The 18,032-nt window shown below is 32.8% G+C and overlaps 1 protein-coding gene across 1 annotated transcript in view; it reads left to right on the top strand.

Moving 5' to 3' along the window:
- The window catches only part of mspo (M-spondin), a 201,680-nt gene extending 184,625 nt beyond the window's left edge, over nt 1-17,055 (top strand). Inside the window, exons 2-7 of the mRNA XM_066403839.1 lie at nt 1,721-1,932; nt 4,217-4,321; nt 4,524-4,703; nt 4,764-5,059; nt 10,310-10,476; nt 10,541-17,055. Of these exons, the coding sequence (XP_066259936.1) occupies nt 1,721-1,932; nt 4,217-4,321; nt 4,524-4,703; nt 4,764-5,059; nt 10,310-10,476; nt 10,541-10,737 (1,157 nt within the window). The 3' untranslated portion in view covers nt 10,738-17,055. The remainder of the gene's footprint in view (nt 1-1,720; nt 1,933-4,216; nt 4,322-4,523; nt 4,704-4,763; nt 5,060-10,309; nt 10,477-10,540) is intronic.
- Nucleotides 17,056-18,032: the final 977 nt, after the last annotated feature.

Raw genomic sequence — 18,032 nt, 5'->3', positions numbered from 1 at the left:
TGTACCGTCATAACAAAGAACAAGCTTCGAGACGTCGTTCTTTCTGTATGTCGCTCAATTCATGCGGTACCCACTTGTCCAGCTTTTTCACCTTACCAATTTCAGCCAAATAAGTCAATATTGTTTTTTGGTTACACTGAATATTAACGATAATTCGTTTGCACTTTGACGTGGATTCGCTTCCACCACGCTTCCACACTTTCAGATAATCGTTATCCACTTGAGTTTCAGGTCGTCCACGTGGTTCATTTGTTCAGGTTAGTTCAGGTCAAAATTGCCAGAACGAAATTTCATGAACCAACGAGATACTGTTTGCTGTGAAGTGACTTCAGTACCAAACACATCATTAATATTGCGAGCCGTCTGAGCTGTTGTGGTTCCACGGTGGAACTCATATTTCATTAACACACGAATTTCACTATTTTGCATGGCTGCACAAAAATGTTTATAAAAATAAAAGTTTTCAATAATTTTTAACACTTTAAACTCTGATCGAAAGAGGAAGAATGTGCCTTTTCCACATAAAAAAGTCAAGTCCAAATATAGATTTAGAGTGAAGTTATTCGCAGTTGAATGTGGCATTTCGAGAATCTACTCATTTCATACTACACGACCTAATAGTACCGATCGCAGTTGAATATCTAAGAATTTACTAAAATTGCATCATTTTTATTAAGTAAATATTTCATTAATTGCTACATTTAAAGCTGTTAAAATAAAATATTTTCAAACAGGTTAGTTCAGCAAGCTCACTCTAGCAAGAGTCGTGCGGCAAAACCAAAACCAACAAGCGTAAATCTTTGTTTAGTTTTGCAAAGACTCCATGCAAGACTCTTCAACATCGAAACAATCCATTCAAGAGCAAGACCAATACCAGTCTTGGTAAGACTTGACCTTATTTTCCTCATTAATATTTCTTATTTAAAAGAAATTTGATTATTTTTTAAGGCCCTCGTCGCCATATAAAAAGTTCTTTATAGAAATTAGAAACTTTAGGACAAGTAAATAGAACTTGTATATGCCAAATCTAATTGCGATCCCGTGTAAATATACTCCATAATTGCTCTTGTTTGCCTAAGCATAGAGCGCGACACAGCCTAGAGAGCAAGGAGCAAACATAACCGAGCTCCAGACACTTAACAAAGATAATAGGACTAAGCACTTAGGAGTGCCGAACTTAATCATCTTAAACAAATATATTTGAGGAGTATAATCGGCTCAGTATAACCCGATACGCCATTTATATCTAAATTTATAGATTTTAGCCATTGGAAGGGAGCCAAGGCCGAATTGGAGCAGGATGTGTAATGTGCCATATTAAAAGGGGGGACCTTTCACATAATCGGATTTAAACCTCAATTTTCGGTATCTACATATATGCAGATATTCCAGCTCTACGCCACTGGACCTTGGATACTTAATTTCTAGAAAGTGTTTTAATAGTTTCGTTTCCTTAATTAGTTTCCTTCTCGGTTTAATTGAAGCTCAGAAACCCTAATAAGAGAGGCAAACAAAGCTGTCGAGAAGTTCGACAACAATCTTAATTTGCGATGTTGCCTTGCAAATAAATCGGAAAGTCAAGAAAGTTTTTTGCTTGTTAAGGACTGTGACAAATGCCAAGCGCTAAGACCCCTGCAAACAATAGTATAAACACTAATTACTCTACGAAAATTTCCTTGTTTTTCTCTAGATTCTTTTGACCAATTGGTTTTCTTTTCAGGAAGAAGTCATGACAAATCGTTCGTCCTGTTCCGGCTCGGAAAAAAATCGTCGGCCGGCGTCAAGGAATTCGCAGAGGCCGGAAGGACAGACTTGCTCGAGCTGCAAAGTCAAGGAGAAGGGGGAATTTATGACGAATTTAATGCACCCCCTATTAACACAGGGGTTGGAAGGACGGAAGCCGAGTTCTTTGTGGATGGAAACCACTCACGGGTAAGTAGTATTCTTAATTAGCTATGCTTAAAATTCTATACAAAGACCCATAACCTGTACGTAGTTGTGACAGTCGTAATGAAAACAAATGAAGATAAAAGAACTGTCACAGTAGGGCTCAGCTGAATACGGTATAGGGATTTTCCCTGAAGAGTACCTTAATAATTTCAAGTGCCGAGAAGTTAAAACGCTAATAGTTATCAAATTTTGTAATTTCGCGTTAACCTGACTCACTTAAGATATCCCTGCACAACTTTATAAAATAAGATCCCGCCCAAAGCCGCCATTATTGATTATTTAGTAGCCTTAATTACACTTTTACGCAATAATACACAAACCAATTAGAATTTATCGAAGCATTCTCTACTAAAAACAATGCACAATTTCAGTTTATGTGCAAATATAAACATAGTAACTGTTCCAATTATCCCGTTTTGAGATTAATCACCTATTAGTGTTTGAATTTGAATTAATATTTGCTCAATTTAGTACGGTTTTGAATACCAGCTCAAAGTTATCTGATATGCAGTGGGTCTAGTAAAGCAAGCAAAATAAAAAAAAATGATTTAGTACTCAGATTCTGGATAAAAATAGGGTGTCGCTGACAATTTACTACTGAGAAATCCAGGTACCAAAATATAAACTTTTTTCCTAGAAACGTAATACTTAACCGTTTGCATTTTCCCGGTAAAAAGAGACATTTTACCGCACGGGTGCAAACGAATAAACAAAGCAGCACTGACTTTCACGCAATATAACTTTTTACCACACGTATAGACATAAAGTTTGGCCCGAACGAAAATATCTATGTAATGGAACTTACGGAAGGCAACAAAGTTAATACACATGTATGTGCTAATAGGAAAAATATTGTACTGTTGTAATAAGCCCACTTTGTGTGGTTCGATTGTAATCAGCGTGCAGTAAAGTGTTATTTTCCTCACTTATTAGATCAATAACTATTAATTCCTAGAACCGTCGGAAAAATTAAGTTGAGATACTCTTTAAAGTGTTTTGTACTTTATACGGCATGTACGAACTTGCGACAAAGGTATTTTACTGCATACTCGTAAGAAAAAAGAATGATAAATACCTTTGAAATAAACGACGCCCATTTGAATTTTTGACTTACCGCAAGGATTCACTACGGATGGAGAATCGTACAAAGTTTTAATTATCTTTTCTATTTAATTATTTCCTCTAAAGATTGGAAACTAGTGATGTGGAATATACAGGATATCCCATAATTAATGGTACACAACTACACTATAGATTCTTTACGTGAAAATAATGAGAAATAATCTAAAATACAGAATGTCCAAGTGTAATTTTTTTAAAGAACTAAAAAGTATATAATTTTCTATAAACTTGTTAAACACGTTCAGATTATAAGTAAATTATGATTTTGGTGAAAATTCAAAGTATAGGGTATAGAAAAAATGTAAATATTTCAAAAACGAATATCTATGCGATATAAAATGTCTCTACAATATGGCATAAAAAATTGTGATGTTTTAAAACTAGGAAAAGTGTTTTCGACACCACCCTCCTTAGTCTACTTAAAATTTGTAAAATATTTGAATTATTTGTCATTCGGTTATGCACTATTAATTATGAAACACCTTGTATAAGATATATTTGTGTACATATATTTCTTTAAAGAAAGCTTAATTAGCTTTATCGACCCATGATATGTTACTTGCCGTGTAAGAAAACTCAAAATGACGTCAAACCTGACAGTTTAGATCAATTCTAATGACAAATTTGAACCCCCTCTTCATATGCCCGCGATTTTACTATTGATTGAGAAGGATATAAAAATGATTCCCAAATAGATAAGTTGTTAATTAAGTCAACGAATCAAAATGATGTTCGAAAGTTGTGTAATAGGTTTAGGGCACACTCTAGAACTAGAAGTACTAATTATACAGTATATTCTGTTTCAAAAAAACGCAATCGCAACATCCTGGAATTTCTAAGAAAATTCCATACAACTTTTTTTATGATGCATTTTCTATCTATACCGATAAAGAAGTTAAGAGGGGTGTGCATTCTCGTGAAAAATCTCTGTATGCTTGGCACATTCTTACTCTAATAAGTAATTATTAAGCAATATTTAAAATAATTGTATGATTTTAATTGTTCAATAATTCATTACTTATTCAATATTGTTCTTATTAAAAGCCTCCTTACCCTAATCACTCTAAAAATTATGTTGTTTAGTTTCAACATACCTTATCGTTCCAATTCGTGTAATAAACTCATATAATAAAATTTATTTCAGGTCTCCTTAATGGCAAAAATAGTGCCATCTCCTGATTGGTTTATAGGCATCGACAGTTTCGATCTATGTGTCAATGGGAATTGGCTGGACAGCATTACTATTGAGGTTTGAACTGTTTATTAATGTTTACAATCAATTTAAATGACATCGCTTAATTTCAATAATGCGACATATAATGGCACTACGTTTTGTTTGAGAACAATTATAACACTTCTGTATTAATATATAGTTTTTTAATAATTCAATTTACGGAAAAACATTCATAACCAATTATTCCAATTTCAAAATTGTGTGGTAAATTTTGCAGGTCGATCCTGTCGACGCTGGAACAGACAACGGATTTACTTTCACAGCCCCCAATTGGCCGACGGACCCTCAAGGTGAGGCTTACCGAATCACTGCCCAATATCCAGCCCATCCTGCTGGGTCTTTTTTTTATCCGTATCTGAAAAGATTGCCGCCCATTGCCACATTTCAATTTATTAAAGTAAGTTCTCTAACCCACTGTTAAGCGCATCTAATTTTATTTGTTTCTTTCATTACACAGATCAAAGAATATGAACTCTCTGAAGTTTTCCATCACTCAGAAGATGACCAAAAATATGAAGTTCTTAAGATGGAACATTTAGCAGGCAGAAACAACCACGCCAATTCTATTGACAATAATGATATAGAGACTGCTATTGAGGAAGAACGGCTAGAGCAAGAAAATCATACAAAACCAAAACCTAGGACCAGAAACTACTACAACTCAAACAACTACTACAAACAATACACGTTATCCACTCCAGCGAGTACAAGTACTTTCGTCAGTACTGATGGAAACACGATGAGCAATATTATGTAAGTGTTTGCATTTGCATTTTGGAACATTGCGTGAACATATACGAAGCCCATTTGTACGTGAAATTGGCGGCACTATCTCTCTCTATCCTGATGACTGAATTTGTATTTATCCCTTTGCATGCGGGTTGATCGTTAGGAATTTCTAGTTTAATTTAGGTCAAACGTGAGTGCAGGACATATTGACCAACTCAAATTGAGTTGCTTTATTAGACTTGGCAAAAGAGCTAATTAATCTAGTCTATACTGTATGTCGTAATTAGGGCGCATTTGCCAGGAAACTTATTAAAGGGATTGGAATATACGTTCACATTTTGTGTTTAATGGGAGTTTAATAAAGTAATGGAGTTGTAACAGAGTTACTTATATTGCTATGTTTCGTTCGTAGATTTTGAGCTGCAATTTTTTTGTAAAATTTAAGAGAGTATTTCAACACTGCGTTTGTTAATTAAGAAAATTATTAATTTTTCGTAAAAATAATTAGCAGCAAAGTGTCTAGAAATTTATATCGTTTTGTGTAAGATACTCTAGGTGAAGTTAAAGCACGATGTATATTACTGGTCAGGCCAAATATTATAACATCAACTTTCTAATCTTTAACCGTTACTTTATTGTGCGCGCTGATTTTAATAAACAATGCAAAATAAATTTTACAGTATTTGATCCGATTTTATCGCTAAGATCGATAACGGAACGGTGGTTGCTATATCATTGGACAACTGATCGTGGCATGCGAAAGACTAAGACATACATAGCCGGTCCAAGAAAGACATGAGGATGGTGGCAGTAGACAGTCAATAAATTGACTATTTATGATCAGTTCTGGCAACATTAAGATCTGACGGGCATTGCCGAGGATCCCGAGTACCTAAGATACCTCTTGAAGAGGTCGATGTATGTCCAAATGCAATACTTGGCATAACCAAAATCTATTAACCAATGAGATTAAGAAGTTACACTCCAGTAGACCCCTTGATTTTATGAAGCCGACGAGACTACTTTAACTCTACTTAAACGGGACGTTACGAACCCATTCTCGAGGCCCATAAACGCCAGAGGCAGTTTTTGTGCATTCCGCCTCTTTCAATTAATCAATTAATATTTGACCTGGCTATCACCCGACCGCGACTTGACCGATAATATGAATTAACGCCCTTAATGAGTAAGTAGGAATTTTTGTGAAGTGGAACATTTCAAATAATAACATATACAGGGTGATCATCATGTGTTTCTTTCTTTTTATGCGAGTAATTTTTTTATTAATCGTACAGATTGGGTTAAATTACCAAAATGAAGCGGAATCCTTTGCCACGTTCAATTTTCAGAAGAAATTTAAAATATAAACGAAAATATCCAGAAAATAAATGAAAATAGATCATTATTTCAATGCTTTAACATATATTTTCATATAAAGGGTAGTCTAATTGTCTTAGTGTACCATTGCTTCTCCTAAGCTGTTTGACTTAGGTTAAATAAAACACAAATTTTTTCATGTCGGCTAATTTTATTTTGTTTATGAAGTTTGGAGAAAAAATTTGAATATGTCTACCAATTATCTTTAATTTTACAAAATACTTCTTAATAGTCTTCTGGAAGTTAGAAAAGATTTTGAAGCTCCATAACATTCTTCAAACTTGTATTTTTAATTTAACGCAAATAACATTTGAACATGTTTTTACGTTTTCAAATTATGTGGTTTATGTTCTTAAAATTATAGTAAAAATTAGCATTATGCAAATAATTTGGAGTTAAAAATTTGCCTTAATTTTATGAATGAAGAAGATCCGCTATCAATATGTCACATGATAAATTCAAATCTATTTGGCAGAATTACTGAATACATTTTTTCTAATACTGAACTTTGAAACAGAAATAAATTTATTTAATATTAATCTGCTAATACTAGTGGTTTAGGGTTTCCCTTTACCTGGCGTTATAAAACTTTTTGAACACTCACGTACTTGAGATTAACACACGGGATAAAATTAACCAGTGTTTATAAAATCAAGCCTTAGAGCTGGTGAAAATCTAAACGACTACATCGCTTATTCTCAAATATCACTAGTTTTAAGGTTTGTATGTTGTTGTACACCAAGTTTCTTAAAAAAACAAGCGAAATACGAAGTCGATTAGGTCACTAGATACTGATTAAGTCCTTTAACCTCGACTTTAGCACTAATTAGCACTATTACCATGTTTTATGACATCTTTGAAAAGATTATTGATAAAGGCCACAAAATATTGTGTCAAGTTCAATAATTTATTAAAGCAAAACATATTAGGTTATGCTAATTATTAATGCTACTTCTAACATTGCCAGAACGCCAATAAATTTTATTAAATTTCCTTGCTTGAGAAATGTCACAAAATATAGTGCAAAGTGTGGGAACGGAACATCTCGGGTGGTTATACTAATAAAGCTAAATTGCAGCAATTTAATTACTCCGGTGTTCACAAGTTTATTAAGAAAGTTTTTCATAAAATAAAACAATTTTTTATCAAAACTCCCTATATTGGTGTTCCTCTATTAGGCGAGACTGTTCGTAGGTTCAACTGGTGTGAATCTGGATTATCCACGATTAACAAATAGAATATATTGACAATGACTACATACCAGCAAAGTGTTATGTCATTATTGATGTTATCTAGCAAGAAATATAGATAAATTGAAAATTACGAAAATGTATTTTGTCTCACTAGAGAAACAAAGTGGTCGTATTTTTTTCATTAATCATTATTAATCAATTTTTTACGTGTTTTGTGGTATAAAAAATAAAATAGCATTTTATGGTGTATGAGCATGCACAATAAAGATGAATATTAAGATTAGTAGTGCCAAACAGTATATCATACAGCAGTGTTGTGAAGTACCCTTTGAGATAATTGTTTTTACAAAAAAAAGGGAGGAAACCTACATTACAATGGAAGGGGTTGTTACGAAACAATGATAAGCCACAAAAATAAAACTTGGAGAATAATGTCTTAAAGTTTTGAAAAAATATACCATTTAACTGTTAAATTAGTTGAATAATTCATGTTTATAATCCAAAAAAGTATTAGGTGTACAACTTTGCTTCCGCCGTTTTTGAATAGATGTATGTAGCGGTAAGTAATGATCGAAATAAATAACCCCATGTGGGCATGCAGGAGCCTTGGGCACCTGTTAACATAACCTCATAAAAATATTAGTCTATTTGTGTCTTCATCATAAAGTTATTCGCAATTGAAAATGTCAGTGTACGAGCCAAATTCTCGTCATTTGCGGGAGGTTTTACTTTTCTGCTTCAATATGAAGAAATCTGCTGCTGAGGCTCATCGAATGCTCTCAGATACTTATGGGGAAGCCACTATTAGTGAAAGGACATGTCGTGAGTGGTTTCAGCGCTTCAAGAACGGTGATTTTCACGTCGAAGACCAACATAGCGGTGGAAGAAAGAAGGTTTTCCAAGATGCGAACTTGGAAGCATTACTTGACGAAGACTCGTGTCAAAGTCAACAAGAATTGGCACAATCATTGGGAGTGACTCAACAAACAATCTCAAAACGCCTCAAAGACATGGGAATGATTCAGAAGCAAGGATATTGGGTGCCGTACGAGTTGAAACCAAGAGATATTGACAGGCGTCTGTTCGCTTGTGAACAGTTGCTTGCAAGGCAAAGACGGAAGGGATTTCTGCATCGTATTGTGACTGGGGACGAGAAATGGGTTCATTACGATAATCCCAAACGCAAAAAGACTTGGGGATATCCCGGCCATGCTTCCACGTCGACGGCCAAACCGTCTATTCATGGTTCCAAAATCATGCTCTGTATTTAGTGGGATCAACTCGGCGTAATATATTATGAGCTGTTACAACCAACTGAAACAATCACAGGTGCTCTTTATCGAACCCAATTAATGCGTTTGAGCCGAGCATTGAAAAAGAAACGGCTGCAATACAACGAGAGACATGATAAAGTGATTTTGCAGCACGATAATGCTCGACCCCATGTTGCGCAAGTGGTCAAGAAATACTTGGAAACATTGAAATGGGAAGTCCTACCCCACCCGCCATATTCTCCTGACCTAGCTCCTTCTGATTATCACTTGTTTCGATCCATGGCACATGGGCTAGCTGACCAACACTTCCGGTCTTATGAAGAAGTAAGAAATTGGATAGAATCGTGGATCGCTTCAAAAGATGTCCAATTTTTTCAACACGGGATTCGTATGCTGCCCGAAAGATGGGAGAAAGTAGTGGCCAGCGATGGACAATACTTTGGATCCTAAAGGTATAATTAGTTTTTTACAATAAAATCGCGAAATTCGGAAAAAAAACGGCGGAAGCAAAGTTGTACACCTAATATATTTCAAGACAAACAGTTAAATGGTATATTTTTTATATTTTTTCAAAACTCTAAGAAATTATTTCTTCAAATTTTATTTTTGTGTCTTATCATTGTTTCGCAGTAACCCCTTCTATTATTCCACTTAACCTATAATAATACTATGAGATCATTTAAATTTTATATCTAGCCAACTACGGGATTTTACACAAGAGAAATAGAAGGTAAAAAGTAGGTCGTAGCTTGATCATATACGGCAAAATGATGTTAAAATAATGTTTGATAAAGAAGCCGAGTGAGGTTATATTGCTTTATTTACTTTTATCGACATACGTTCTTTTCTTCAACAGACTTCACAGCCGAGTAGATATGAAATTTAAATGATATTTCTGTATTTAAAGTTAATAGTGGAAAAAATAAGTTATTTGATTTAAAAGTACAGATGAGAGTTATCAACTGCACAATAACCCGTTAATTTAAACCTATTTTTAAAAATGCTTCAAGCATTCAAATATTAAATGTTACAGCGTTTTCTTTTTGGAAAAATAATGGCAAAAGATGTATTCTTGTTCTTATCTCCTAAATATTAATACAGTAGTATGACAATACTTTAGTTTGGCGAATTTACCTAACGAAAACGCTATAAAATACGTTTTCATAAACTTACCATTACTCTTATAGCTCCATTATTCTTCCTTGACTAGTAGTCGTTACAAAGGCAGATTTATTTTTCATCATGATGTTAACCACCGGAAGATGGCTAACAATCAGTTTTAGCGATGGTTTCATGACCTTATTGATGTTATGGCAGTTTGCCATGTATGTTACATGATCCCAAAGCAGCTACTTACAATTAGAAACAAGGCACAAAAGCAGTAAATACATTACCAAGTAATTCCATACCTCTTTTTATTGCTATTTCAGACACCCTAATGAAATTCCCGTTACATCACCAGCAGGATTTCCAGCAGTAGTTCCACGTGGGAACAAAGAAGCCATCCTAAGCAGCATTGCTGATTCTTATATGAGCCAAAAAGAGCAACAGCCTTTCAAAAAATATAAAAAATACAAGAAGACGCCCAGGAAATATCGTACGTTAATCTAAGTGTTCTTATAGTCCTATCAAATCTTGAAACAAATGTTTGTTCATTTTAGGCCCTCCAAGAGATTGCAGAGTATCCGAATGGTCTGAATGGAGCCCCTGCAGCATATCATGTGGTATCGGTGAAATGCAACGTAAAAGAGAGATAACAAAACATCCAAGGAGAGGGGGACGGTTGTGCCCAGCCCTAACTGAAACAAAATGGTGCGGTAGTGCTCGGTCTTGCAAGAAGGAATACTTCAACTGGTAATGACTCTCCACGAAAACGTGACGTCACACTCTGTAAATCTTCCAGGCCAAACGAGTTGTGTTTAGTGGAAGTTATTGACGAAAGTGTTGAAACTGACGGTTTTGAAAACAACTTTTTCGAGGACATCCGTGTAAAATTGATATAGGAAGGTGTAAAACCTTCGTGATTAATGTTGAGGCTTTTGAAAGACGTGTATTTTGACTGCCATTTTGATAGCCGTTGCACTACTAAACGAAAACACTACTTGGTCCTTTAATCTAATCTGAATAAATGTCTGTCTCGCCTATAGTACGGCTATTTTCGTGCATAATCAATTTTAACCAATATTAAATATGCAACGTTTCACAGGTCAGCTCTTGTCTCAACCATAATAGTTGACACTTTTTCTGCAAGCGGAATATAAATATCTCACATTTTGTTAATGGTAGGTATAGTAGGTATATCATGTACCAGACAATCAGCAAATTTTCATTTTTAAGTAGATTTATTTTTGTAAAAGGAGCTGGCCTAAATTATTTCAGTTATAAATAAAATAGACTCATAATGCCAAATGTTTTGCTTCACCCTATTTTGGTGAGAATAACTTGAGTCGAAGAAATCTGTGGTCAAATCTTATCATACCTTCGTTGTTAATTTATATTTCTATGATTGGATAAGCCACATCATGCTAGGAATAACTTCGACTAGCTATATGTAAGTGTAATGCACAAGGTGAGTCACCATAGGTGAAGTAATGGCTGATTCCGTTAATATTGGTTTTACAAAAAACGGTTGAAATTAGGAAAGTTATTGGAAATTATTTGAACCGTCAAGATTATGTAGTGATAATTTTAGTATTAATTGTGGTAGATATTGCTAACTTAAGAATTTCTGAAAATCATAATTACCGCAGTGATGTAAATAAAGAAAATAATTGTTTAAAACATTGTATTTCAGAAAGAAAATTTGGCAGCGTTGGCAGGTACCAAGCATGTGTACCACTCTGCATAACGATATTAGCTTCATTTAATACTAAGAGATGTCCTAAGGTGGATGCACAAATTAGGTTTTAAGTAAAACACATTTTTTTTCAGTGGTGACGTTCTAATTTTGTCGCGAAGCATCTATATACAGATATCAGCAGTTCAAATCGGAAAATAAACATTATGCAAGTGACGAAAGGACTGCATAATTTTTAATATGTTGCCGACAAAGACCAACGAAGTGTGTCGAAAAGCTAGCGGTTAAAGTGAGTGGAGTCAGTCGTCCGGCCGGGGAATCACTTCGCTATTAAATCGATTTCCTTGCCTATGTGGCGATGGAAATTTTGAAAAATATCAGCAAAAAACAGCAATGTAAATAAATTGAAAAAAACAAAAACACAATGATCCTGCGCGTTAAAATCAAAATTCCTTACATACTTTACCTGTGCTGGCCAAGTTATTTATTTTCCGATATATTTTTAAATGATAAACGAATCGTTTCGTTCAATTTCTAAATTGACATCAAATCTACAGCCAATATTGACGGCTCAATCTTGGACCCACCAAAAAATTATCAACAAGTAATAACGAATTCAGACCATCTCATTCATCAATGATATATCTAAGCCATGTTATAATGAAGAAATCTACAATAATTTATAAATACATAAATATTCGAAACTAATTTAATTCAAAATTATTAGAACTTACATCAGGAAAAATTTTAAAACGATGAAACATCTTGCAACTCGATTTGGACTGGCTCCACCCACTTCAATCGCTAACCTCTCAATGTACTTTGTTGTACTTTATCGGAGGCATATTAAAACGTATGCGGTCTTTCCCCCACTTACATAATTTATACAGTCCGTCCCAGATAAGAATGAACAGCATAGGGATCTCAGAAACGGTAATAGATACAAAATAGTTTAAATTGGGAAAAAGTTGGGCAATTTAAAGCAAATTAATAATCGGTTTTTATACTGGCTAAATTCCGAATGATTACGAAGATATCCGGAAAAAAACGAATTTGACGGTTTTCGTTTTTTGCAAGTAACTCTTATACGGTTATAGTTAGAGAAATGAAAGTTTCACATTATTAAATCACTTTTTTGCGAACTGTTTAGCAATGTTGCCAATTTTCTTATTAAATCTTTACTTTGGAGAAAAATTAGTAAACTTTTGATTTTCATATGGGTGTGATATCGATTATTTATATTTTTTGAAAATCGTCATAAAATTCCCTTTTCAGCCATGTATTACATTTAGTATTTTTCTCAGAAACTCTATGAGTTATAGCTATTAAAGCATTTTTTGATAAATTCGTCATGATTTTGACTTATAGTAATGGTACATATTAAATAAATAAATGCTGTGAAAAAGTATACACACAAAAATTTTGAAAACGAAGAAAAATTACAAGTAAGAGAGGCATTCAATACTATTACCTCAGAAATGTTAAACAGAGTTTTAAATTCGACGGTGAAAAGAGAATACCTATGCCTGGAAAATAATGTTGGTTTATTTTAACATTTGTTATAATTTGAGATTTCGATTCGATCCAAGTTTAGCTGCACTGTTGTTATTAAATACATAATTTGAAACAATTATTTTTTTAATTTTATGCCGATCTCAGCTAATACGCGTAAGTAAATATAATTATGCTCACGTCAAACAAATTTAAGGTTTTTACAACTTTTAAATAATTTTGACGTTTTCACAGCATTCATTTATTTAATATGTACCTTTAGTATAAGTCAAAATCATGGCTGAATTATCAAAAAATGCTTTAATGGCTATAACTCATAGAGTTTTTGAGAAAAATACTAAATGTAATACATGGCTGAAAAGGAAATTTTATGACGATTGGGAAAATATAAATAATCGATATCACGCCCATATGAAAATCAAAAGTTTACTAATTTTTCTCCGAAAGTAAGGATTTAATAAGAAAACTGGCAATATTGCTAAACAGTTCTCAAAAAAATGTTTTAATAATGTAAAACTTTCATTTCTCTAACTATAACCGTATAAGAGTTACTTGCAAAAAACGAAAACCGCCAAATTCGTTTTTTTCCGGATATCTTCGTAATCATTCGGAATTTAGCCAGTATAAAAACCGATTATTAATTTGCTTTAAATTGCTCAACTTTTTCCCAATTTAAACTATTTTGTATCTATTACCGTTTCTGAGATCCCTATGCTGTTCATTCTTATCTGGGACAGACTGTACATTCTAATTTAAATTGGTGATACCTATATATCATGATATAATGTGAAATAAAATATCGGATCGCCATATTTCGCAATGGAGACCACAAGTAGTCACCAATATCTTACATTATTCAATTCCATTCTGTTTTTCATCTGGAGTGTCTAAAAACTATGCGTCTACATTAATAAAGCTTTTATAATCAAACATTGAACACCGAAATTCAAAGTTTGTTCATTTTGAAACACAATGACTTATTTGAGTGTTTCTTAACGCTAATTTGACATTTGAATTGACATTCGTCAGGTGTCAGATGAAAAATCATTTGTTAATATATTCGTGCGGAAGGTTACCTAATTAAAAAAAACGAACTGCATTTTTAAAACTTCTCTTCATTTTGTCTAAAAATGAGAAAAAGATTTTTAAAGGAGAAGGCTTGGTGCCATCATAATCATAGAGCAAAAGAAAAATGTGGTTCAATTTACCTATTTCTTTGGAAGTCTGCTGCATACAAAAGGAGAATTAGAAATTATAGAAATATATGATCTTCTTATTACTTTTAAAAATTTTCATATATTTTCGATGAAATAAAATAAATAATTTAATGAAGAAATTAAAAAATAAACCCAGAACAATTAATGAACTTTTCATTTATAATGGTCAAAAAATATATTTTTAAGTGAAAAATTCCTATTAAGAGCTATTTATATATTAGGAATGCAAAGTGATATGTTGTCGCTGGATGAGAAAAGTACACGCGTGATTTAGAAAAAAAGATTCAAATAAATATTAAATTAGAAAGAAATATTTTTATCAATTGTAGTAACTATCAAAATCTTTCATCTTTCTAGATTTTGTGTTAAATAAATTTTCAACATAGGTACCTACAACCTAATTCAGGACAGATGACAATTATAAAGCAAAACTTCGAAGTTTGGTAATAAATAATTAAAAAATGTAGTATGTCAGACAAACATATAATAGCATACAATATTTTGGACATAATAACAAGGGAAATTATTGTTATGTTCAATAAGTGACTAAATGCGTTTAACTCCAGTAAAAAGAAACAGCACCAATAACAACTCTCTTCGAAGTAAGAATGTCAAAGAATATTAATTTCATGGGTGCATATAAAACCTCCCAAGGAAATTTTATGGTGTTCAGTTGCCTAAAATAGGTGAATTTCAATTTTTATTACCTACCCAACACCTCCATACAGGCTGGTTTTCAAATATATAGTTAATTTACGACCAAAAATTATAATACTGATTATTTCATTGTGTTTTATTTCTTGATAAAATTTAGCAATGTGGTCACGGTTGTGACAGAGGTAAGTAGGTCGCTTTGCTTCTGAAGTTTTAGTCGTATCTGTAAAAGACGATCCTTTATCACGTTACCTTTACCACACAAAATTCTCACGAAAATTCTGTATATTTTTTATATACGTTTTTCTAAGTCTTCTAATAAAATAGTAAAGTGGGGCATGCGTTTTCCCGTAAAGATCGTATACTTTTTTTAAAACTTTTGCGGCCACAAACCTAAACTTATCGTTTTCCTAGCTTCACTTTCAATACATTTATTCAATATGAAATTAAATATAAACGAATGAAAGGGTCAAATATTAAATAAATATCACATCATTTCAAGAGCCCAATAATGCATATAGAAACTTCACAGATACGAATCAGTTGTTATACGAGTATATTAATTGCTAGTGCTAAACAAGCGATAATGTTCCCACGCACAAAACGAACAATGAAATCAGGTCAATTTTTGTATTTAACATTTTTTTATGTTAGAGTTAACAACTGATAGCATAATAATGTGGCGAAATGTAACCAATCATCTTGTACAGACCATATTAACGAAGTTGGTTTATGGTGGCTCATCCACCCTTACGACATTTGCCTGAAATACAACGCTCCCTACTCTAGATGAAATAATTTCTGCATAAAAAACTTCGTTGACGCAGTTCTCTGATAAATTTCGTCATCAACCTCCAATCATAAAAAAAACAGGTCCTACTTCTTGTTCTTCCTGGTACCAGTGAGAGTGAATCAAACGAAACTCTCGAATTTCACCAATGCAACCAAAGACGTACCAATTTTAACATTCATGCGTGAACGGTTATTTGACTACCTTAAAGTGTGTCACGGCAAATGATTAATGCAAAACATTCGACACTATGTATATTTTCCCGATTATCTTGCTGACTTTCCTCAATGAGAAAAGTTTAATTTATTTTTATTTGTATATTAAATTTAGTTAATTAATTAGCCAAATATAAATGTTAGTCTTCTTGATAAAACTCGACTTTCCAAACTGAGTGTCTCAAAATTAAAATTGCAAATTTTCGGACCGCATTTTGCAGACTTGCCGTCGAGAAACCATGCATTTCAACTACTATAACGATAATCGAGTCGTTGGACAAATATTGAAATAAGAAATAAACTTGAAATGTGAATAACTTTTTACCTTATGTGTAAGAGTGTAAGTATAGAATAGTGGGCTGCCCACTACTGCTACTAATACAAGTTTTTGTAACGTCTAAGTACCTATTATTAAATATGTGAACTGGCCCGTTTAAATTAGTAGACTACGAGTTATTGTAAGAAAAATTCACAATTTTACACGCTAACTTGTTATCGTACTTAAAGCAAATAACAAGGCATTTAACGTTGTATAACAAGATCACATTAAGTTCAACAGTCCGACTCCTCCGGTGCAATGATTTTTAAATTTTAATTTTTAGATTTAAAAGGGACAGTTTATATTGGTACCATGTAGGGGTGTAAAATACTATACTTTAATGTAACATTGTGAATAATAATTAAACTTTTACTAATACGTTTGTTATCGTATTCAAAAATAAAGTGGTAAACGACTCTTTTTCCTACATATCAGATTTTAATGATTTACGGTTATAAGCACCCTCTACAACATCTTATAAGTCCTTCTTCGCTAAGTTAACGCTTACATTTGACCATTTGAGGAGTTTTGCGAAAGGTACTTTTGTGCATAAATTACTGAAACGTTTACCACTTGGAACTGTTACAGTTTCTTGATGTTCTGTTAGTTTTCCAGTCGAACTTCATTTATTGTATTCTCTGCGGATAAAATAAACGTTATATTTAGATAAAATTATGCTTGTTCATGTTTTATTTCTCATAAATATCATCGCCTGAATGTAACAACTTAAAGGCCACACTGGACGGTGTGCAATAACGTAATGTTCAAGTTAGTCTCCACCCGATGTACCAAACTTTATCGCTATATTTATGTAAAAACACTACAATGTTACTAAATTCTTAATTTTACCTAACAAACAAAAGGGTTCAAATGCATATCGTTTGTCTGTTTATTACTAATAAATTCGGATATGGAGTAAAATAGTAAAAAATATTCCAATTTTTTAAACATTATTTTATAAAATCATATATTATCTTTTTGTTACGTACTTCTATATTAAAAAGGAAGAGTTGCGAATATATCCTAGCATATCATTCTAGGATAACCTTTATTTTTTTAACGTATTATTCGTATAATTTTATAACCGAATTTATAACAATACTTAAGGAATAATAAATGTTGCACAAATTCAGCGTGGTCTACCATGCTCTTAGGAATTTCGAAAAACAAATTGTTTTTTTAACCATTTTTCCAATTTCTAAATTGTAATTAGTCTAATGCAATTCAAACTAGTGTTCGAGAAAGTGAAATACATGAAGAAAGTTATACATTTATCGAATCAGCACAAACCGCACAATATCCAAAAAATGTTTTGAGGTGGTTTATCGTTTTTCATTTACCTGTATAATCATATTGGTTGAAAATATTTTCGCTAAAATTGGTAAACCATTGCCATCTGCTAAACTGTTAGACCACCTTGTATTATTTGCAAATTAAGTTGAAATGATTTTCGTGTCTTTCCTAATTTTTAAAATCAAATTATTAATTACATAACCTACCAAATTATATATTTTATATTATATAAAATGAAATGTGTGAATTTAATGAAATGAAAAGGAGCCACCCCGGATATTTCTTATACTGTTGTGTTTGGAGAAATTTCCCAAAACATGTCGATTGATTTTTCTTGGGGACATGTTTTTACGTAT

Source organism: Euwallacea similis, chromosome 31 (genome assembly GCF_039881205.1).
Source record: "Euwallacea similis isolate ESF13 chromosome 31, ESF131.1, whole genome shotgun sequence".
In the NCBI taxonomy this organism is placed as follows: Eukaryota; Metazoa; Arthropoda; class Insecta; order Coleoptera; family Curculionidae; genus Euwallacea; species Euwallacea similis.
This window is presented reverse-complemented; position numbering and strand designations above follow the sequence as displayed.